Genomic DNA, 23,591 nt, shown 5'->3' with positions numbered 1-23,591 from the left:
TTGAAACTGCACAACTAGACGCAGCCATGGCGGAGGGCAAAACTGGAGGTGCTGGGTTGTTTGCAAAGCGGGTCCAAAAGCAATTCAGCCGAGCCCAAGAGAAGGTACTGTTACAGAGAGGTTTATTTTACTTTAATAATGCTTTGGGAAGGACGCATAGATGGCGTGCTCTTTCACTTCTCCAATAATGTATCTCAGAAAGCAGACTTTAGACAAAATTGGGAGGGGGGGAGGGGGGTTCCCTGCCTCTTGTCCGGATTGTTTCAGAACGGCTCTGAATGTCATACATCAAAGGGCACCTGTGCGGCCATTCAGATGTTGCCGGACTCCAACTCCCATCATTCCAGATCACTGGCCAAGCTGGCTGGAAGTTGTGTTTCGAGACATTGTTGGGCTCCCTACAATGTTCTCCACCCCTGCCTTATATGTTGGTCTGTGTTGCAATTAAGTACAGTGGTGCCTCGCAAGACGAATTTAATTCGTTCCACGAGTCAATTCGTTTTGCGAAAAATTCATCTTGCAAATCACAATTTCCCATAGGAATGCACTGAAATTTCTTTTTTTGCCCATAGGAACGCATTAATTAAATTTCAATGCATTCCTATGGGAAACCGCGATTCGCAAGATGAATTTTTCGCAAAACGAATTCATCTTGCGAGTCACCATCAGATCACCATCAGATCGCAAAACGCAGGGCATTTGTCTTGCGAGGTACCACTGTACACAAAACGGTTTTAATGTAAATTAGGTGTCCCTTCACACACACACATACTTTAACCTAAGGATCAGCAAGGTTTAGCTCACCTGGGCCAGTTCACTCCAGCGGAGATCCCTCTGTGGGCTGGATCACGCACGCCTGTGATTTCTGGCGTCTGCAATTTCCAGCGCTGTGGAAGCAAGTCCTCTTGCCGTGCTGCACGCAGGGACTCGCTGAGCGGGCAGCTCGGTTCGGGGGCGGCTCGTGGGCCGGGTAAATTACCCTTGTGGGCCGCTTGTGGCCCACGGGCCTTAGGTTGCCAACCTCTGCTTTAACCAGTCTTTTGTCCCCTCTATTGAAAGGATATGAACAGTGCTTTAAAAAAATGTTTTGGGATACTCTCATTTTCCTACTCATATTGAAATACTGCCCTTCAATGAAACCAAACTTAGATTCACAAAATGTTTAGAGGCATGTGTACCCCTGCGTCTCCCCAGGGGGAAAAGCACTGGATATAAATATCTGTTAAAAGATGGGTTTTTCGTCCAGACATTCATTGTACGACTAACTCTATAAAATGGTGAGTCCAATGTTTGTACAGTAATGGTTTGTCATTTTGCTTGAACCACCATTCCTATGTTATATAGTCACCGTTACAAACATTAGACTCTTTCGTATAGTTATAGTAGAGTAGCTGTTGCCTCAATTCTGTGAGAAGGGACAGAATTCTGTCGTGTGTTGGCTTGCCATAAATCAGGATAATTCCTAACATGTTTTCAGGTGTAAAAATGGTGTCATGGGGGAATTTTGCTGAATGTCCCAGATGCATGGCAACACAATGGAAGAAGCAGGGGAAACAGCTGCATTTTGCATTTCCTAAATAAATAAAAAGCTCAACTATTTGAGGGGGGTTTTACTTTTTGAAATATGGCAACCCTAGTCGTGTGCCCAAGAACTTTAGGTATGAGGCAGGTCAAGTGTTTGCTCATTGGCAGAAACATTGGACAGGGAGAAATCTTAGGGAAGGGGTGTTGAGTCTCTTACAGAAAGTCGTATTTTCAAAGAAAGAACCTTTGTGCTAAGCATGGCTCTCTTCCTTTTCAAAGGTCTCGAAACATGTAACACATAATGCTAGGTTTAATTTTATCTGACACCTGCCAAATTTCAGCAAGCACAGTAAAATGTTCTAGTTGGAAGGACATTTTTTTACATAGGACATTTTCTACATAGCTCTCTCCTTTGTTTGCTTCCGCACCTAACTTGCCTTCTGCCTGTGGTGTCTAGGTGGCTGAGTAGTCAGAACAGCCGTTATTTGGTTTAAATGACCTGGTCATGTCATTACTAAGGTTTAACCTTAATGCAAGAGACATGAGATTACACAAAAGATTAAATTTAGTTTCTGAATCTCTAATACCAAGCTGAACCTAAAAACTCATCCCCCAAGTGTGGTACCTTATTAGGGATGGGGGAGAAAAATCGGTTTGGTTTGGATTTTAATGTGAGTGTACCTAATTCTCACTTTACAGAACAATTTCAGACTGAAACAACACAGCTGCTCTTCAAAGTTCACAGTTCTCCACCTTTTGTGATGCAGTTCTCCAACCAAATAATGTGTATTACCAAAAAGTGTGCATTGAATGCATATATTAGTAAAAGTAGCAGATAGAATGCATTATATTAGGGGATGTTGCTCTCAAAGATGTGTATCAGGCTAAAATGCACATGGAGGGGGGGGATTGCACTAACTGCACAAACTAATGCAGAAATGCGGAGAATTCAATATTAGACTGGAACAAGAAAAACAGAGAGGAACCAAAATAGACAGATTTGCCCACCCCTGATCATAATGCAGGCAAGGCGGCACCATCTCTGCACATGAGAGAAGTGGCAGCAGGCTCAGGTTTGCAGAAGTACAAATGTTCTGGGAAAACCCTCGAGGGGAGGGGCGAACCCTCAAAACAGCCCAATGAAAACTGGGTATGTTCAGTAAACACAGAATGCTGGCTGACTGTTGAGAAGGAGCAATCATAAACTGGGTGGGGGCTTGGAAGGGAGTTAACTGGGAAAGGGACAGGAGCACTTTCTGCACTGCAGCATTTTGTTGCAGGTCTCACTTGCAGAATGCACTAAGGGTGAACTGGTGTAATATGGAACAGGGTTCACAATTCATTCTCAAGCTGTGTTCCGGACTTGGAAATTTAAGTGACAGGCATGCACATCGTAGCTGGCTTAGCTGCACCTTGCCCTCCCCCCTGGGAGGCTTCACAGCGACTGACTGCCTTTTAAATATTATTTTTAGAACTGCAGCATCGAACATTCATGTTTTTCCCCATGTATTAGTCACGTGCCGGACCTCAGCCCCCAGCCCCAGTGGAGTTCCCTAGAGCCTTGTCCTCTCGTCCGTTTACTTACTGCCACTTAATGGATCCAAGAGGAAATGCTGTGCTAGGGTCCAACCAGAAGTAGAATCTGGGGTGATGGTCTCCCAAAATCTGCCTTCCGAGTTGTAGAGTAGTTAGCTGGGTCTGCCCTTAAATCCAGCCATCCCTGTCATTGCCCTATTTTGAAAGGGGGGGTTCCTTTCAAAAATGAACAAGATGATTAATACAGTTGGCCATCTGCTTTTGGCATTTCATCGTAATGCCCTGCCATCCTAAGAGAAGACATGTTATGGCTAAATTATGGGGGGAACTGGTCTTTTCCTCTCCCTGGGTCACCCTGGGAAGCTCCACGAGGGGAGCTAAGAACAAAATAACAGTCAGAAGAGCTCTTAGAGGTCATTCAGCCCAGCCCGCTGCTCAGTGCAGAATGTGCAATGCAATATGCAACTACTATGCCACATCCCTGACAGGTGGCCACCCAACCTTAGCATAATCATCTCCAGCAAAGAAGGGAGGGCCCGCCACCTCCAGTGGCCATCTGTTCCACTGTCAAATGGCTCATATCATTAGGAAGTTTCTCCTAAAGTTAAAGCCTCACCAAAGCTACTGTAGAATCCTTTGGAGGAAGCCACGAGAGTCAAGTGCCCAAACGGCATAGCCTGCAAGTGCAACAAAGTTTGCTACATGGACTAGGAAACAAATACAGTACCGGTAACCGTGGATCTCATAACCGTTGGCAGCCATTTCATTGCTTTCTCAGCCGGTGTGATTCTAGCATTGTTCTACACTTACAGAGATGTGGGAAACAGCAGATAAGCTACCGGTACTTGTTTTGTTCTCAGCCACAAAACCAGGTGATAGTTCTTCTAGTGTGCTAAAAAGCACTGTCTGCCCTACCATGCATTCGCAGATTAGGTTTGTCAGGTTACAACCCGGAGACCCACGCTGTCGTTGCAATTTCCCTTAACGCAGCTGCATATACAGCAGCTTCTCTGAATTCTGTCCCTGGTACTTCTGAGCATGCCTTGCTTCTGCTACTATACCTGGAACTCTGCTTGGGGCGGCCGGTGGGAAAGAGGCAGGCCAAAGGATGGCAGAGCCGACTTGGCCCCCAGACTGTGGGTGCCCTCCATGCACACGCCATGCCACACCAGCATGACGTCACGTCATGTCATGACGCAGGGCCGGTGGGTCCATTTAGGCGAACTAGGCAGTTGCCTAGGGTGCGTAAATGGAGGGGGCGCAAAAACCCCGCTCACGCTCCTCCCGCCTATGGAGGTCCTATGGAGCATGAGCCAAAAGGAGAGCTCAGCACCCTCCCGCCTATGGAGGTGATGCTGTGAGCTCCTCAGCGGCTGCAACAAGCGAGCGGCGGCGGCAGCGCCTGTAGCTGAAGCCTTCAGCTACGGGCGCTGCTGCTGCCGCCGCCGCTAAAGGGCTCACAGCATGCTTTCCATAAGCGGGAGGGCGCTGAGCTCTCCTTTTGGCTTGTGCTCCTCCCGCCTATGGAGGGGCGCCAGGAGGTGATTTTGCCTAGGGCGCAAAAAGCCCTAGCACCGGCCCTGTCATGACGGGATGACGGCACAGCAAGGGGTGCGTATGTTCCCATGCCACTGTGCCACCAAGGCCTGCACCTCTGCCACAGGGCCTCTGTTGGGGCCTGCTGTGGCCACAGACACCTCCCAGAAGCACAACAGGAAACCTCATGCCTTGTGAGCATACAGAAACATATGTCTGGCCACTGCTGGAAACTGAATTCTATACCTAATGGGACCTTTTTCAGCTCCAGAAAGACAGTTCCTGTGTTCTTTTGCTAACCTGCTATATTGCCAAGTCGTAAGAGAACCATGGGGGGTGTGGGTGGTGCTGTGGGTTAAACCACAGAGCCTAGGGCTTGCCAATCAGAAGGTCGGCAGTTCGAATCCCCACAATGGGATGAGCTCCTGTTGCTCGGTCCCACCTCCTGCCAACCTAGCAATTTGAAAGCACGTCAAAGTGCAAGTAGATAAATAGGTACCCCTACAGCGGGAAGGTAAACAGCATTTCTGTGTGCTGCTCTGGTTTGCCAGAAGCGGCTTAGTCATGCTGGCCACATGACGTGGAAGCTGTACGCCGGCTCCCTCGGCGAGATGAGCACTGCAACCCCAGAGTCGGTCACAACTGGACCTAATGGTCAGGGGTCCCTTTACCTTTTTTTTAAGAGAACCATAGTGAACTGACCTAGACCCTGTGATCATTATCTGAGACCCTTCTTCATGTACCCTCTTCACGAGACGTCCGGAAGGTGGCAACATGAGAATATGCCATTTCAGTGGTGGCTCCCCATTAGTGGAATGCTCTCCCCAGGGAGGCTTGCCTAGTGCCGTTGTTACAGGCATTTGGCTTTTAATTATGACCTTTTAGACTGGGTGGGGAGTTTTAATGGTCCTCTCACCCTCCCCAGTTTTAACATACGTATGGTTTTTAGTAAGTCGTTTTGAGTGGCTATGGCAAAAAGAAAGTCAACAACAACAACAATAAATGCATTATGTGAGGGAGGAGCTAAACCGGTCGGTTTCCTTTAACCCTCCCAGTCACCAGTCTGTTGGTCCTGATAAATTCTGAAGGAAATCCTCGTAGGAAGATGTGTGCATGTGTGTGTGTGTGTGTTTGGTTCCTGTGTAATCATAATTGAAAATACCAGATGGAAGCAGGGAGGGGAAGGAAACCGCAAAAAAGGGGATGTTTCTGAAGGCAGGGAGTGTCACTTACTAACCCTCGATGCCTAGAGAGGCTGTTGTTGACATGGTGGAAGAAAGCGCGTTCCTTCTTTGATATAGTAACTTTAACTGATGACAAGTGTCAGGGCCCCCTCCCCAGCAACTTTCACTCCTGCCAAAAGGAAGTGCTAGCTAAGCCCCCAAATGCATTGTGGGGTTGTTATGGCTTTTGCACAATTATTTTAAGTTGGGAGATTCGTAGGTACATCATCTCAGTACTGTCAGGGGAGTGGAACTGGGTGTGCAAAAATTAGCTCTCTTTCCTCACACGCGTACACTTCACAAGCAGGTCCGTCCTAGCCATAGAGGCTAGCGGCGTGGAGAACCACGGCGCCGGGCGCTGGAGGGCGCTGGAAGGGCGCCAAGTGAGCGCAGGGTTCCAGCAATCTGGCCAGGACTGCGCTCCTTCTCCGAGGACAAAGCTTGACTGAGCGGAACCCAGCGCTGGGGAAACGAGAAGGAGGCGCAGCGCGGAGTCCTCGGAGGTGGCCTCCCGCTGCTGCCGCGGTCCGCTTGGCACTCCCGGGCCCTTGGAGAGGCTCTGGAGGGGGGCACTTGAGGGACCTAGCGCCAGGGTGCTGGATGGGCTTAAGATGGCCCTGTTCACAAGTCCCCAATTAGCAGCAGGAATGGGGACAGTCTGCTTGTTCCCTGGTCTCCATACACAGCTTGTCTCTGGAAACGCACAGCGGCTCCACAGCTATACAATCTATTGTATTACACCAACTGCAGTCCTAAGAGCAAAGGACAAGCCTGATGCACCAAGCCAGTCCGACATCCTGTTCTCACTGTGACTGACAAGATGCCTTTGAGAAACCCACAAGCAGGACTCGAGCACAATAGCACTGCCCATACCTCTGGTTAACAGCAACTGGTCTTCTGAAGCACACTGCCTCTGACTGTGGAGTGTGGTGGAGTCTCCTTCTTTGGAGGTCTTTAAGCAGAGACTTGACAGGCATATGTCAAGAATGCTTTGATGGTGTTTCCTGCTTGGCAGGGGGTTGGACTGGATGGCCCTTGTGGTCTCTTCCAACTCTATGATTCTATGATTCTATGACTGTAACCCAAGCGTAACTTTGACTAGTAACCACTGACAGCCTTATGAAAATCCACACACTCCCAGGCGATCTCTCTCAGAGGTTTCCTGTAGGCATAAAATGTAAAGGAGACCCCTGACCATTAGGTCCAGTTGTGACCAACTCTGTGGTTGTGGCGCTCATTTCGCGTTATTGGCCGAGGGAGCTGGCATACAGCTTCCAGGTCATGTGGCCAGCATGACAAAGCTGCTTCTGGCAAACCAGAGCAGCACACGGAAACTCCATTTACCTTCCTGCCGGAGCGGTACCTATTTATCTACTTGTACTTTGATGTGCTTTCAAACTGCTAGTTGGGCAGGAGCTGGGACTGAGCAACGGGAGCTCACCCCATCGCAGGGATTCGAACCGCCGACCTTCTGATCAGCAAGCCCTAGGCTCTGTGGTTTAACCCACAGCGCCACCCGCGTCCCTCCTGTAGGCATAGGAGACACATTTGAACCCTGCAGGACCCCATAGACCATAGGCTACCTTCTGAGGCTGCACTGGAACTTGAGAACTTGAGCCATTGCAAAACAACCCCCATCATAGCAAAGAAGCCTAGAAGGATACTACACTAGTGGCCAAAATTGTGGAAACCTTTTGGGAAAAGTGTATTTCTGAGGTTTGATGGCTCATAACACCTGATTGGCTCTCTAAAAACTCATGCTCATTGGCTACATTCAAATCAAGGCAAGCTTGGCATATCAATCTAAGCAAGTTGCGCTTCCTTTTTCTGGATTTTTGGCTATAACGTTTGATAGAATACAGATACTTGAACAAACTTGGTTGCATTACATTCTTCATTAAATGTCTTTCCATAGATATATATTTTTTTATGGTATTACTCCAAATAAAGGTGGTATTATGAGCCATCAAACCTCAGAAATACACTTTTCCCAAAAGGTTCCCACAATTTTGGCCACTAGTATATGGCCGAGGGTATTAAAAGTTGCTGAGAAGGTGAGGGCCTGCTTCCAGGCAACAGCTTCGCCAAATAACATATGTCCTGCAGTGTTTTCAAAAAGGTGCTTGATAAGGTTCCTGAAGAAAGGGGTATGCGGGAAAACAGGGGTTGCCTAGGGGCACATTTGCAAAATAGCGATGGTCACCACACACATGACCTGCGGCCTATTCTATTGGTTACAGTGTTGTTTTTTCAGATTTCATTTCAGCAGTGGGAGGGGCTGACCCTTCAGATGCTTCAGGGGCGTACCCAGGATCAAAACTAGGGGGGGCAAGGGGCGGAGCCAAGGCATGCCTCGCATGCCCAGAAGCACTCTCCTTTTTTCTTTTCCCCTCCTCTGAACGCAGTTCAGCAGCAGGATTGGCGGCAGCGGGATCCTGCATTCAGAGGGGAAAAGAAAAAAGGAGAGTGCTTCTGAGCATGCGGGGCACCTTAAAAGACCACCACATTAGTGCTGCTTGGCAGAGCAGGCGCTAAGAAGCTTGCCCCCTTGTGCGCTGTTCCCTGGGAGCAAGTCCCATTGAACTCAGCAGCTCCTGCTGCTGCCGGCGGCGGCCCCCTCGCCCGGCAGCCATCACGCTCTGGCTCCTCCCCCGCCCTGCCGTGCGCGTTTCCTCCCTTCCCTCCCATGCCTTGGCCCCGCCCCGCTTAGGTTTGCACCCGCAGGTTATTTTTGGTGCAGCAGCAGGATCGGCAGCAGCGGGGGAGTCTCCAGAGGCAGGCGGCGGAGGAGAAGCACAGCCCAGCGAAGCAAAAATTCGGCGTTCCCGCCCACCGCGCCCTCCAGCTTCCCGTCACTCTCTCTGGTTCCCCGCCATGCTTGGCCTTGCCGGAGGGCGCGACGGGGAGCTGGAGGGAGGGCGCAGTGTGGTGGGCGGGAACACCAAACTCGCGCTCCGCCGGGCTGTGCTCCGCCTCTGCCCACCAGCCTCGCCGGCAGCACCGCTCTCGTGCGCCGGCCCTGCTTCTGGGGGGCAGCTGCCCCCTCCTGCCCCCGCTGGGTACGCCCATGAGGTGCTGGGGACAGCCTCTGTGGATACAGGTGAGCTCACAGGTACCATGTTGCCACCACCTGAAGCAGGAAGAACATGCATAAAACAGCCTCAGGTGACTGATCCTTCTATTTCAGTAGTGCTGACAACCAAAAAGCAGCAGCTCTGCAAGGAGGTCTTCCTCCACCTGGAACTGCCTGTGTTCGGTTCTGGGACCGTCTGTGTGGAAAGCATGTGCCGCCCCCCCACAAAGGTTTTGCACAGCTGTCTTTGTTTTGCATTATGTCACTAACGCAGATGGTCCCAGCAGTTGACAGCCTACCATTCGGAACAAGCAAATATAAGCACAGCTCGCCCACCCCTGCTGAAAATAGTTTCCCTTCACTTTACCCAGACAGAAGCCTTACTGAACAACACTGCTTGATATAACCCACAGGCTATTTATTTTATTAAGCATTTTTTTTTAATTCTTGTCGTTTATTTTGCTCCATGAGATCATATACTATTTGGAGAGATGACTGGCTGAAGATCACCACTGTGGGAAACAGAACATCCATGGAGCATTTATTTAAAATCAGTCTTGCGCCTTAACTGCTCAAGCAAAGTTACATGTTTTGCGCTCTAATGCTGTACTATCTTTATTTCCCTGTTGCTGTAGGTTTTGCAGAAACTGGGGAAAACGGTGGAAACGAAAGATGATCAGTTTGAACAGGGCGCATACAATTTCCAACAGCAACAGGTTGTATTGCTCACGAGAGAATGAGCTGTTCCCTGCTTTCTGGAAACTTTGGCGGTAGTGGGGAATGTAATATTTTTAGGATTGTTCCATGTTCTCCTATCATCTCTAGTGTACCTGAATCTGGAGTTGATCTGACTCAGGTTTTATAGGCCCTCTGGTTAGGCAAACCATGGAAGATTCTGGCAAGCCTCAGTCTACAGAGTTGTTTGAATTTGCTGTAATAAAGCATACCCTGCTTAGGCCACTCCTTGCATTCCCCTGGGTTCCTGGGAGGAAACACAGAATAAGGAAAAAGAATGGATTACAGTGGTACCTTGGTTCTCAAACGCCATGGTACTCAAACAACTTGGAACCCAAACACTGCAAACCCGGAAGTAAGTGTTCTGGTTTGTGAACCTTTTTGGAAGCCGAACGTGCTCTGTTTTGAGTGTTACACTTCCGATTTGATTGTTATGCTGAGGTCTGTCTGTTTTTGCTATTTATTTTGCATTTTTGTTTTTGCGGCTCTTTTTTGTTTTGTTTTTGTGACTGTGTGGAACCCAGTTCAGCTACTGATTTATTGCGTGACTGCAGTACATTGTTCATTGCTTTCATTTTATGCACCAATGGTCTTGATAGATAGTAAAATTCATGTTAAAACGGCTTTTTTAGGGGGTGTTTTTAAAAGCCTGGAGCAGATCAATCCATTTTGCATTGCTTTCTATGGGAAAGTTTGCCTTGGTTTCGGAACGCTTTGGTTTTGGAACCGACTTCCAGAACGGATTAAGTTTGAGAACCAAGGTACCACTGTACTGAAACATATAGGGCGCAGTCTCCTGAATACTGGTATCTATAGATGGAGGATAAAGCTAGTTATGGCGTTTGGGGTTTCTTAAAAGATACTGAAAAAGTGGACTTAAGCATTATATTGAAAAAGAACCATTGTGAGGAGACACGCGTACCCAGACACGGTCAATCTTGCCCCAACAGTAGGTGTGATGTTTATGAGGACCCTGAAGGAGGTGGAGCACTTATTTTCAACAGTGGACTTACTACGGTAGTATTACAAGATTCCACTGCTTAGATGGCAATATGTATTACTACTGGTGCAATTCGGTGGTTTTTAGACTCTGGGCGTAACACTGGTGGTGGGAGGCTGTCTTTCGATGGTGTTCCTTCGCTTACTTAAAAATGTGATAAAGTAACCCTTCTCCCTTTGGAGATCCTTCTGTCCATTTTGCTGAACGGGGGCTCTGGACTCAAGCCCTGAAGTCCTGCCTTTATGGTACCACTCCCATAAATCCACAGACTTCTGCCTTTAGTTCTTTTTTTTCCCTCACCCTCCTTGTATTTTGATGTCATTTAGTCATGTCCAACTCTTCAATAAACCAATAGGCACAGCATGCAGAAATGTACAGGTGAGCACATCTGACGCAATGACTTCTCGCCTTTTCACTTTATTTTTTCGCCCCCAGGCTGAAGGTCACAAACTCTACAAGGACCTTAAGGTTTTCCTCAGTGCTGTTCAAGGTACAGAAAGCCAAGTCTTAATACCTGTAACGTTTTCAGCCCTCGGCAGCCACCCCTTAAGGCAGTTCCTTCGCGGTGCAATTGCATCCATCACAGGATGTTGCCTCTCAGCTGAAAGGTCATCAGCTCTGCCATCTTGAGAGAGTGAGATTGTCTGACAAGATACTTTTTTTCAAGCAGATGCTCCACCTACTGTTGGCTCCTCTCCAAACCTAACCAAATTACCCCGCCCTTCTGCCAAGTGGCTCCTGGCAGCATAAACAAGACCCTTTATCCTTGCACAACAGCCCTGTGAAGTAGATTAGACTGGGAGGTTATGACTGGGAATGCCTAAAACCCTGAAGAAATTATGTTAGTCAGTGTCTACAGCAGGCATCCCCAAACTGAGGCCCTCCAGATGTTTTGGCCTACAACTCCCATGATCCCTAGCTAACAGGACCAATGGTCGGGGAAGATGGGAATTGTAGTCCGAAACATCTGGAGGGCCGAAGTTTGGGGATGCCAGGTCTACAGCAGTGGTTTCCAGCCAGTGTGCTGTGGCACCCTGGGGTGCCTCGAATGGTGGCCAGGGATGCCACAGGCAACCCTGGCCTCTGTCCCTCTTTCTTTCTTTCCTTCCCTCCCTCCTCTTATGCCCTCTCACACCTCTGCCTCCCAAAAGCTTTCACGGCTGTTTGTTGCAGCAGTCCTGGCTACAAGCTCCCCAGGCGAATGGTGCCTCTGGGGCTGGCCAGAGGGTGCTGGTTGCCAGGAGCTGAGGCGGCCTCGGAGTCAGCAAGCAGGCGAGGAACCCCAGCCAGCCAATCTGCCGGCCCCTGATGTTGGGAATGCACAGACAAATCCCAGGTCCCTGTGGGGCAGTTTGAGGAGGCACCTCTCTATGGGGTGGGGTGGGGGGAAGCTTGGAGACCAGGGGCAGCAGCAGTGGCTGCCCAGAGGACTCCCAAGGAGAGGGGAGGGGAGAGGAGGCTGGGGGGACACTCCACAAGGGAGTCCTCTGGGCAGCTCTGCAGGCAAGGGGTGACGTACCTGGGCTCCTGAGCCCCACAGGGGTGCTGCAGAAAGAATGTAGAACAGAGCCGTAGACTCAAAAAGGTTGAAACCTCTACAGCAGGGGTCAGCAAACCTTTTCAGCAGGGGGCCGGTCCACTGTCCATCAGACCTTGCGGGGGGCGGACTATATTTTGGGGATAAAAACAATAATGAACGAATTCCTATGCCCCACAAATAACCCAGAGATGCATTTCAAATAAAAGCACACATTCTACTCATGTAAAAACACGCTGATCGCGGGACGGAATGAGAAGGCGATTGGGCCGGATCCAGCCCCCAGCCTTAGGTTGCCTACCCCTGCTCTACAGTATTAAACTAGATAGATTGATGTTCTAACTCACGATAAGACAACTTCCTATGTCCATTCTACTTAAGCTCTGATCATCTCATGATAGAGATCCTCTCCCACAATTTATGCACATCTTTGCCAGATCTTTTTTTTTCTTAAGCTGGGAGTAACGACACACCTATGAGGTTGAGAAAAACATCATGCCTTTGTGAACCCCTTGTCATTCCCTCTCTTTATCACAGCTAGCGGATATTATTTTCACTGTACAAAGCTGCCCAAAAGGAGGGGGGGTCCAATAACTTGATAACTTAGTTGGTCCTTAAGACTTAGTTGGTCTTTAAGGTGCTACTGAAGGAATTTTTTGACTTTAAAACAATCACATGGGGATCCAGAAGAGCTGAGCACACAAACAATGTGTGCCGTTGAAGAGCTGTCATGCTTGAAGACTGAATATTTAAAGTACAGTGATTCCCGTCAGCAGTGGGGATTGTTGACTTGGCCAGGGACTGATAATGACGACTGACAGGTAGTAATCAATCTTGCTGTTTGCCCTTTGCAGTGATGCATGAAAGCTCTAAGAAAGTGTCTGGAACTCTGCAGGAAATTTACAGCGAGGAGTGGGATGGATATGAAAAATTGCAAGCCATAGTGGAGGTGAGAGCTGCACATTTGTTAGTCCCAGAGAGCGGCTTTATCTCATATTTCTACCTCATTTTATCTCATATCTGCAGATATATGCAGACTTAATCATTAATTAAAGGAAAGGAGACAGAAATTTGTACAACCAAGCCAGGAGCGCAGTGATGAAGGAGATTATGGTGGCAAAACGAACCTATGATTCGGACTCAATTCTCAAACATGTCTCGGCTACTCTTTGGAAGAATTTATAGAACATTTCTGAATATAAGAGAACATCTTCTTTTACTGAATATAAGAGAACATATTCTTCTGCTCCGGAGTCAAAAATTGGCAAACGACCTGAATCAGTTTTATAGCAAAGTCAAGCATTATCAACTAGAGCAATTCACTCGGCGCCAGGGGCACCAACAACCACCTCAACCTGTCCTGAAGTCACTACAGGGACAGAAGGCAAAAGCTCCAGGCGCAGTCGGAGTGGCTCCTCTTTGCTTGAAATAGTTTTTTGCACACTCCGATCCTCACACAGATATTTAACAGATATTTTGTATAAAGTACGTTTACATTGTAAAATTAGCCAAAGCAAATTCCAAGTATGTAAGTACTTGGTGAATAAATTACTATTCTATTCTATTCTAATTGACTAAAATACTCAATAATAATAATAATAATAAATAATCAACTAATTATACAAATACAGTAGTGAGGACCTCTTCAAACTTCTGGCAGTCCTACTTAAAGGAACAATTTTGGCACAGATCTCCCACATGATGCCTGGCACCTCTGATTGCTATCATGCCGCCTTCTGAATTTATCTGTTTCACACATGCAACTCACCCTTTGATTTCACAGTCACAGAGTAACGAAGCAGGTGTATGTAGGGACAAAGCATTGGTTTCTCTCTCCTGAAGTAAGTACAAGAAAGGCAACAGCGGACCAGCAAATAGATTCCCCTAATCTATATAGTCACCTTTTATTTAGAATTTCCCATAATTCCTGCTCACATCGTGTAAGTGGGAGGGATTACAGAGAAACCCCCCCCCCTCATCAGAAGCAGCCCGTCTCCAAGCAGTCATGAGAGTGAGGGGTCTGAAGGAGTGAGTCAGGAAACAGAGAGGGGGTGCCAGGGCTCTGGCAACACTAAAGAGCCCCTGCTCCATAGGCAGGAAGAGAGGGAGGTGGAAAGAGTGGACAGGAATAGGGGAGACAGAAGACCCGTCTGTCTTCTGAGGAGGAAAGGGAGGCGCTTCTCAGTTCCGAGGCTTTTATGCTGGTCGCGAGCGCGGAAGGAATTAGTGCAGGAATCTGACTCGAGCGGATAGACATGAAATGAGCAATCCGTTACACTGTAAATAATGTGCACCAATAAAAACGTCTGAAAGACAAGCATGTGGATGGTCGTTACTCAAGAGTAGTCACAACAAACCCTGACACATCAGTATGGGATGTTTACGTCAAACCTACTTATCCAATAACAGATAGCATTAAGCTGCATTTGAAGAAGCAACAAGAGCAACACAGACAAATCCACCAGCCTTGAAAATAAGCCCTTAAAACCCCTGAGAAAGAAGTGGCTTCAGAGAGGCAGAGGTTGCACAGAACATTCCAGCCCCCCTTTTTTTTAATGTCTGTCTGTCCTTTTACCTGCAGAGCAATGACCTTTTGTGGGAAGATTATGAGAAGAAACTGGCAGATCAGGCAGTCAGGACTATGGAGAATTACTTGACGCAGTTCGGTGAAATTAAGGTGTGTATTTTTCAGGGCTGACTTTGCAGTATTCAGTACCCACAACTGAAAGTTCAACTTTCCATTTTTACATGTTTCTAGTCCTCAAGGAAACATAATGCTACTGGGAGGAAATTTTCTTGCTCCTGATCATCATATAAAACAGGCTTCCTCAACCTCGGCCCTTCAGATGTTTTGAGACTACAATTCTCATCATCCCTGACCACTGGTCCTGCTAGCTAGGGATCATGGGAGTTGTAGGCCAAAAACATCTGGAGGGCTGAGGTTGAGGAGGTCTGATATAAAATATGTTCACGAGTCAATCTCTTTACTCATGTGTGTGTGTTTGTGTGTTGGCCTTTCCTATCATTCTTTTAAGCCCACTCACTTTTAAGTTTAAAAAAAATTCTATGGCATCCTTCCAGCATCTGAGTTTCACCCTAAAACTCCAAGTCTATTCCTTAGCTGCACATCATGTCTTTAAATTGTTACACTATGAGCAGGGATTTGTCTCCTTTTGGTCTCCATTGTACAGTACCTGTTTCTACTTTAGAAATACGGTAAGCAATGAAAGCATCACACTAAGCCGTAGTGTATAGTACTTGTGTAAGATGTCACAGTATATGATGAGTATTTGGGGTGTAGGGTCAGAAGGAGGTCTTCCAGGGAGATTTGAATCTTGATCTCTGCTGCCCTTGCCATCAGTAATATTTTTTTATATAAAAATGCCTAAAATAGGAACTCTACACAACTGAACATACATTGGTCCCTGCCTGCAGATTTACAGTGTTAAATACTTTGCAAAAAAAAACATACAGGCTAAAAATTATAATAGCTATCATTCCTGAGAATAAAAACACAGTGTGAAGATTAATAAGCTCAAAACTGTTGCCCACTCTGTAGGCAGGAAGTTTTGCAGCCTTCTCTTGGAAGTGTATTCTATAACACGGAGGCCAGAACCAAAAAGGCCCTGCTTCATTCTTTTACCTCACAAGTAGAAGGAACCTTCAGCAAGGACTGTTCAGCTGATCTTCAGCTGGAAGCTACGCAAGGAAGCTATCTTAAGCTGGGCAAGGGAGTCCTCACCTCGCTCCCTTACTGACTTCTGAATAGTGTCCTTGGTGGTTTATCGGCCTCCAGATCAGAGCAGCAAATTTGGTTGAAATGTTCTTGTTATGGCAATAGAAAAAGAAAGTGAGCATTGACTATAAAAAATTTATTTTTCATTTCAAAGGAGCGAATTGCTAAGCGGGGAAGAAAACTAGTGGATTATGACAGCAGCAGGCATCACTTGGAAGCCCTGCAGAATGCCAAGAAGAAAGACGAAGCTAAAATTGCAAAGGTATAAGACTGTTTTGAGAGCCCATCCAAACACTGACCAAGAAGGAGTTTCTTACAACCAGGAATGCAATTCTCCTTGTGTCTCTGATTCTTGGATTCTTGCTTTTTAGCAAATCATGCTTTGCTCTACTCAATACAGTATAGGCAGTTGGATCCTTTTCATATCCCATTCAGTCCGCTTACAGCACTCTCGTCTTTCTACCCCTCTCACAATGAACAGACCATGCCATTTAGTAAGTTTAAATGCTTTGCTTACCAACTCCAAAGAGCATATCCATGCGTTGTTCCGTGCAGCAGCAGGAAGAACACAGGCAGAAAATTCTTGGGTTACAAAATACAGAAAAATACTTCTGAGTATGCAGTCTGGGCTTGAAGTGATCAAGCCCATATGTGCTGCCTAATCGGCTTCACTTGCTGGAAGAAAACTTAGCTTCTTTCCTTCCAGGTGAGGGGTGTTACCTAGCTAAGTCTAGGAATACAATTCTGTGTTCTTAACCCCTTCCTGCATTAACTTCATGCTTGCTATAAAATAAAAATTGTCCAGTAGCACCTTAGAGACCAGCTAAGTTTGTTCTACGTATAAGCTTCTGTGTGCATGCATACTTCTTCAGTTACACTGAAACAGAATTCACCAGACCCTTATATATAGTGGGAGGGTGGGGTGGGTTTTTTCTCAGAAGGGTAGTAGGAGATGGGTGATTGACTCAATGGGTATGGTAAACCTGTTGAAGACTGTTAACGACTGCAATTAGTCCTACAGGAAAAAGCAAGGGATAATATGCAGATGACCAAAAATAGCTAAAACAAAATAAAAAAAATTCCCTCCAGCAGCACCTTAGAAACCAACTAAGTTTGTCATTGGTATGAGCTTTCGTGTGCAGGCACACTTCTTCAGTTCAGATAAAAATAGCTAGTTATATTTGACTGCAATTTCCCACACATCACTTACCAGAAGTACATACCGGTAATATATAGGGAGCAAAGATCCTAACCCCTGTTCCTCTGCTTCCTATATACCTATCACACTTTATTTCTTCCTCCCAACCACTGTGATGTCTGTGAAAAGTAAGCCATGATCTGCCTATGTAAGCCATGATCTGCCTATGAGAAAACTAGAATGCTGTTCTTGGGGTCAAGCAGAAAAGAAGTGGACGGGACTGTGGAACTGCTGGCTAATTTTCTCCATCCACCGTCCATCTATGGTTGTTTTATCTCTTCTTCAGAGCCTATTTTCCCTTGTGTGATGGGTGGTGTTGATGCTGGGTCAGTTAGTTGCTCAATGGCAGACGAATGACAGGTGGGGGGAAAGGCTCTACAATCCCTCCCTTTTCTCTCTCCTTGTCTTCCGGATCCTTCACAGTCAGAGCCTGGCTTACATGTGGCTAACATTTCACATGGGGGTGGGGAATGGGGTGTGTGTATGTGCATAGCTGCCAAGTCTCCCGTTTTCCCTGGGAAATCCCCATTTTTCCAGCTGTTCCTAGCTGAAAAAATGGATTTTTTTGTTTCCCCCCCAGTTTATTCTGGCATGGCAGCCATTTTGGAACTGGGCGGAGCATGCTCAGAAGCGACTTTTGATGCTGCTCTGCCCAGTTCCAAAATGGCTGCAGTGCACCTTCTGGTGTGGTGGCCATTTTGGAACTGGGCAAAGCAGCATCAAAAGTCACTTCTGAGCATGCTCTGCCCAGTTCCAAAATGGCGGCAGCGCTACTTCCGGTCAGCTATTTCCGGCCCGGTCCCTTATTTCTCTGACAGCAACTTGGCAGGTATGGTGTAAGCGGGATGTGAGTCTGCAGTCCACTGGCATGTCTACACTGTTAATGCTCTCAATTTCCTGTGCCTCTAATAAACTCTTGGGTCCTGCAGGCCGAAGAAGAGTTCTACAAAGCCCAAGCTGTGTTTGAAGAGCTCAACAAGGAACTAAGAGAAGAGCTGCCGGGCCTTTACAACAGGTTAGTATGGGAACAAAGATCAGAGAGCAAATGGCAGAGAATCTCAAAGCAGAATGTTGAATCTAAGAAGTGTGGTTGTGCTGGTGACTAGGAAATACCGTATTTTTCACTCCATAAGACGCACCTGACCATAAGACGCACTTAGTTTTTTAGAGGAGGAAAACAAGGGGGGAAATTCTGAATCAATGCCACTGGTGGCAGCGGAGGGGGAGCACCCTGCTGGTGGCGGTGGTGGTGGAGGGGGCAGAAGCCCGATTTCAGGATGCTCGTCCCTCCCCTGCCGCTGGGAGTCATGGCTCCGGCGACAGAGGCATCCCTCCGCTCAAGGGATCCTGCTGCCGTCCAGTGCCTTCGCTCCATAAGACACACAGACATTTTCCCTTCCTTTTTAGGAGGGAAAATGTGCATCTTATAGAGCGAAAAATACGGTACATGCAGAGTTGATACTTCTTTCATTGTTGAAGTCTGGGACTGAGCTTGCTGACAATGAACCCAGCCTGGAAGGTAAAAATGGGGTGAAAGGATATATTGACGCCAGGCATAAAATGCAATTTACAAATTGTTTCAACGCAAGTCCAAGGTAAGTTAGAATCATAGAACTGTAGAGTTGGAAGGGACCTTGAGGGTCATGTAGTCCAACCCCCTGCAATGCAGGAATCTCAAATGAAACATCCATGGCAGATGGCCGTCCAACTTCTGCTCAAAACCTCCAGCAAAGGAGAGTCCACAACCTGCCCAGGGAGTACTTTCCACTGCCTTAACAGCTCTTACACTCAGAAAGGCCTTCCTGGTGGTGTTTAGTCAGAATCTCCTTTCTTCTAACTTGAATCCATTGGAAGTTCTAGGTCTTGGCTATTAATGGGCAAATATCAAAAAATTGCTTCCCCACAGTTCAGCAGATACCAAAGTATTGGGTGTTACCGTGTTCACCTGGGTGTTTACACAATAAAGCTCTCCAGGTGCTGTAGGGGTAAAACAAACATGGAGATGGGGCAGTGGAGACAAATAGTAAGTAAGTAAGTAAGTAAGTAAGTAAGTAAGTAAGTAAGTAAGTAAGTAAGTAAGTAATACCCCACCCATCTGTCTGGGTCTCCCCAGCCACTCTGGGTGGCTCCCAACAGAATATTAAAAACATGATAAAACATCAAACATTAAAAACTTCCCTAAACAGGGATGCCTTCAGATGTCTTCTAAAAGTCTGATAGTTGTTTATTTCCTTGAGGGCGTTCCACAGGGTAGGTATTGAGAAGGCCTTTGGTGAGGGAACTACCAGAAGGCCCTTGGAGCTGGACCTCAGTGTCCGGGCAGAACGATTGGGGTGGAGATGCTCCTTCAGTTACACTGGGCCGAGGATGTTTAGGGCTTTAAAGGTCAACACCAACACTTTGAATTGTGGTTTCCCCCCTTCGTTGCTGTTTCAATTGCATTACAAGTAGCGGAAGTCAAAGGTCTAATGCAGGAGAGCCTTCTTTGCTTCTGGGGGGTTCCAGCCCCAGTGCATTCTAGAACCCTGGGAAATCAGGGTTCCGAACAATGCAGGGAGTCTCCATCCACGAGGACAGGAGACTCCTTGCTTCAGACTGTCCTCTTCCACAAGTTGAAGGGTGATAGAAGGGGAGCAGAGTCAGTACATTTCTTCCTACTGCCCCCACCCATTTGTATATTCTAAGCTAAGGGGTTTATGTGTTGTGTGATTTCTGCCGTCAGGGGTAGGAACTAGATCTAGCAGTGTGTGTCTCTTTGGGGAAAATGTGGAGTATCACTTTCATCGAGCTGTTGATTCCCTTAGAAAACCTCCCGATCTCGTTGGCACATCTCCTTTGACTGAGCTACTGTTTCTCAGACGACTTCCCTCGGCTCTGGCTGCAGTTCCTTAGCCCTACGGCCTGTTGACAACACATCACATAAAGTGCAGCCTGAATACCAAGAGGACCAAGACAAAGGATTAGCCACCTGAAATATCTTGTGGACTAGCTATGAGATAAGCTGCTTCTCAATCAGAGTTTGGTGACCACAGGATGGCAGCAAAATCCACAGAACTGAATTTTAGCTTTTGTGAAATAAATGATTGTTTAGGATAGAACTGGATGTGTCACCATTAGACCACAGCTTTGTTGCCAAAAATGACAACCCTTCATCTGGTTTCCCCCTCTTGTCCCTGAAACATTGAGATCCTGAAAGGCATGATATCATCTTACGGTGTGCTTTGGTGGGCCTTCCCAGTAGAAACCTCCGTGATGGCTTGTCTGTCTAAAGTCTCACATTCTGAGAGGACAGTGTGGTGTAGTAGTTTAAGCATCAGACTCCCTGACTTAAATCAGGGAGATAAAGGTTCAAATCTCCACTTAGCCACAAAGCTAGCTAGGTGACTATGGACCCAGTCATGAACATTTCGCCTAGTCAATCCCCATGGGGTTGTTTTAAAGATAACGGAGGTGTGGGCTTTACAGATGGAAAGACAGAAATAAAATGTAGTCAGTAATTTGGAACGAGGGCAGAGAAACACATGGAGAGGGAACACAATGGCATTTTGGTGTCATCTCTATGTCTGCTGTTAGGCTGTATCTATTCCAGTTTTCTTGTCACATTTCATTATATTTCACTTTATTTCATTTTCCTGGGCTGCCTTGGAAGTATTTTTTTTAATTAATTCACAAAAAACAAATGCAGCCCAAAAAAACCCCACCCAAATGAATTACAATTACTGTATATTAAAGACTACTTGGGAGTGATTTTCAAGCAATTCCTCTGTATGCTTTTGTGTAGACAAACCAAAATTGTGCACGGCAGTCTTATAGAAAGAGGTGAGGTCCTCCTGTGGACCAGGAACTGGATAAGAAACAGGAAGCATAGGAATAAATGGACCATTCTGTCAATGGAGGGATGTAGAAAGTGGAGTCCCCCAAGCACCCGTAAGGGGACCTGTGCTTTTTAACTTTTTTCATTTTGCTGTCTAGCTTTCTTTATAGCTGTCCAATCGGCTTGCCTTTTTAATGGAAGGCCTACTGCTGGGAGTGAGGGGAAGAAGATGAACTAGAAATCGTTCAGAGTTCTACCCCAAAATGAATTTAATTCACATTTAGTTCACCCAACAATTATGGCAACTACTTTCAGGTGTACAGAGATTTTTGAACCACAGTGGTACCTCTACTTACGAATAGCTCTACTTACGAATGTTTCTACTTACGAATGGAGCTCCGTCCGCCATCTTGGATGCGGTTTAGATAGGATTTTTTCTACTTACGGATTTTTAGATAGGGTTGCTTCTACTTACGAATTTTTTCTCCCAATGCATTCCTATGGGATTCGACTTACAAATTTTTTCGACTTACAAATGTGTGTTCGGAACACATTAAATTCGTAAGTAGGGGTACCACTGGAGTTCAGTGAACCGCACATGGCTGAACTACTTCATTCTGCTCTTCCAGGGTCCCAGAAAACTCAGCATGTGTCATATTACTCCTCTTTATTGTGTGGCCCCAACCCAGTTAACATTTGGGCTTAGTTTTATATCTTTTTGCTTCTCCAGCCGAATTGGATGCTATGTGACAATATTCCAGAATATTTCCAACTTGCGAGATGTCTTCTACAAGGAAATGAGCAAGGTAAATGAGCAACTGTGGCATACATGTGGGCCATTTGGACAAATGGGCACACTGCAGCTTGGCTTATATCTGCCCTCAGCCGGCCTGTTTTCGTACCAGTCCTGGGAGTGGCCCCTAGTCTCAGCGTTGCCCTTGTAGGATGGCGCCCAAACTGCCTTCCACTCCAACAGTCCCAAAGGTAACCAATGCACAGAAGCCAGGAATTGAAAGTGGTGCACATATTGTAATTTCTACTTCATTGTAATAGTTGCATTTTCTCTCTCTCTCTCTCTCTCTCTCTCTCTCCCTCTCTCCCTCTCTCTCTCACACACACACACTTAACTTGTGTGCGTTCAGCTTTACAAACTTGGCAAAAAAAATGGAAAGGGGCAGAAAAGACTTTGACAAACCCACCCGTCATTGCATCCAATGTGTTTTGACTATACAGTGGTACCTCTACTTACGAATTTAATGCGTTCCGAACGCACATTCGTAAGTCGAAAAAAATTGTAAGTCGAATCCCATAGGAATGCATTGGGAGAAAAAATTCGCAAGTCGAAGGAACCCTATCTAAAAATTCGTAAGTAGAAAAAAATCCTATCTAAACCGCATCCAAGATGGCGGACTGAGCTCCATTCGTAAGTAGAGTTATTTGTAAGTAAAGGTACCACTGTACACGATTTTGTCTTTAGGAGCAATCCCTGAAATGTGATCCCTGCTTAAGTTGAGGCTTACTGTATTATTATTATTACTATTACTATTACTATTACTATTATTTATTAAATTTGTATACTACCCTTTATCTGTAGATCTCAGAGCAGTTCATAACATAAAATACAAGATAAAAAAGACAAAATACATAATAATAACAATAACCCCCCCACACACACACACACACATGTTATTATTATTATTATTTACTCATCCAAAACGTATTTTGGTATTATCCAGGAATCAGTTCAGTCTGAGTAAGTCTGCAGAACATGACTGGTGTACCAGGACTATTAGTATTAGAAAGGAAGAATGATGATTGGAACAGAGATCATTCCTCCTTTCTAATATTGGTAAAGTGCCTCCAGGGCAGGGAATTGCTGTTTATTTTTAAATCTCAAAAATAAATGAAAGGGCAGCTGGCAGCTGATGTACCCCAAGGAAAGTTCCAAGAGGAAGGGGATATAAAGCAGGCAGTGACAACATTAAATTGTACACAGATTGGGGTCAGGATACCTACCATGAGAGAATGACTCCTCCTGTATAGATTTGTCTGGTTGTTGAAATCTGGCAGGGAGGCTCTCCTGCCTCTGCCTCCTCTAGAGCCTTCTTGGTGGTGGCATCCCAGTGGTCCATTTCCCTCCCCTCTAGGTTTTCAGCTAAAAAAAGTGTGTCTCCACCCAGGCCTTTGGTGGATATTCATGTCATTTTATTTTATTTTTGTCTGGTTTCCATATATCTGCCATGTTTTATGAGTGGCTGTAATAGGAGGTGGATGTCTGTTTTAATTACAGCCTGCTCTGGAACTGCATTGCAGTGAAGAGTGTCTAAGAAACATTTTAAATAAACCAGTAAGTTCGAAACACCCATTGACTTGAAGTAGGCAGTCAGGATTAATTTTATGTGAATAGGTGAAGAGCAGTAATTTCTTAATTACTGAGTAATGGTATTTGCTTTTCCTGTCGCTGCTGCTTGTAGCTAAACCATGACCTGTATGATGTGATGAGCACATTGGAAAAGCAGCACTCCGATAAAGTCTTCATTATTAAAGGGGTGTCAAGGTAAGTGTTTTCCTCTTTCCTGTGGGCATGGAGGAGTCTGGGAAGCAGCAGCCACGTGGGCAACTAGCAACTCCTCTCCACTTTGGATCCCAGGAGATCTGGTTTGTTTGTTAGTCAGCTAA

At 46.3% G+C, this 23,591-nt stretch overlaps 1 protein-coding gene across 1 annotated transcript in view; it reads left to right on the top strand.

Moving 5' to 3' along the window:
- Positions 1-23,591, top strand: part of BIN2 (bridging integrator 2) — a 36,681-nt gene continuing 13,090 nt past the window's right edge. The window contains exons 1-9 of the mRNA XM_060272105.1: positions 1-104; positions 9,528-9,608; positions 11,063-11,117; positions 13,019-13,113; positions 14,746-14,841; positions 16,055-16,162; positions 18,028-18,113; positions 21,643-21,718; positions 23,387-23,469. Coding sequence (XP_060128088.1) covers positions 27-104; positions 9,528-9,608; positions 11,063-11,117; positions 13,019-13,113; positions 14,746-14,841; positions 16,055-16,162; positions 18,028-18,113; positions 21,643-21,718; positions 23,387-23,469 — 758 coding nt within the window. The 5' untranslated portion in view covers positions 1-26. The remainder of the gene's footprint in view (positions 105-9,527; positions 9,609-11,062; positions 11,118-13,018; positions 13,114-14,745; positions 14,842-16,054; positions 16,163-18,027; positions 18,114-21,642; positions 21,719-23,386; positions 23,470-23,591) is intronic.

Source organism: Zootoca vivipara, chromosome 2 (genome assembly GCF_963506605.1).
Source record: "Zootoca vivipara chromosome 2, rZooViv1.1, whole genome shotgun sequence".
Lineage (NCBI taxonomy): Eukaryota > Metazoa > Chordata > Lepidosauria > Squamata > Lacertidae > Zootoca > Zootoca vivipara.
Note: the sequence above shows the minus strand (reverse complement) of the source record. Positions and strands in the feature narration are given on the sequence as shown.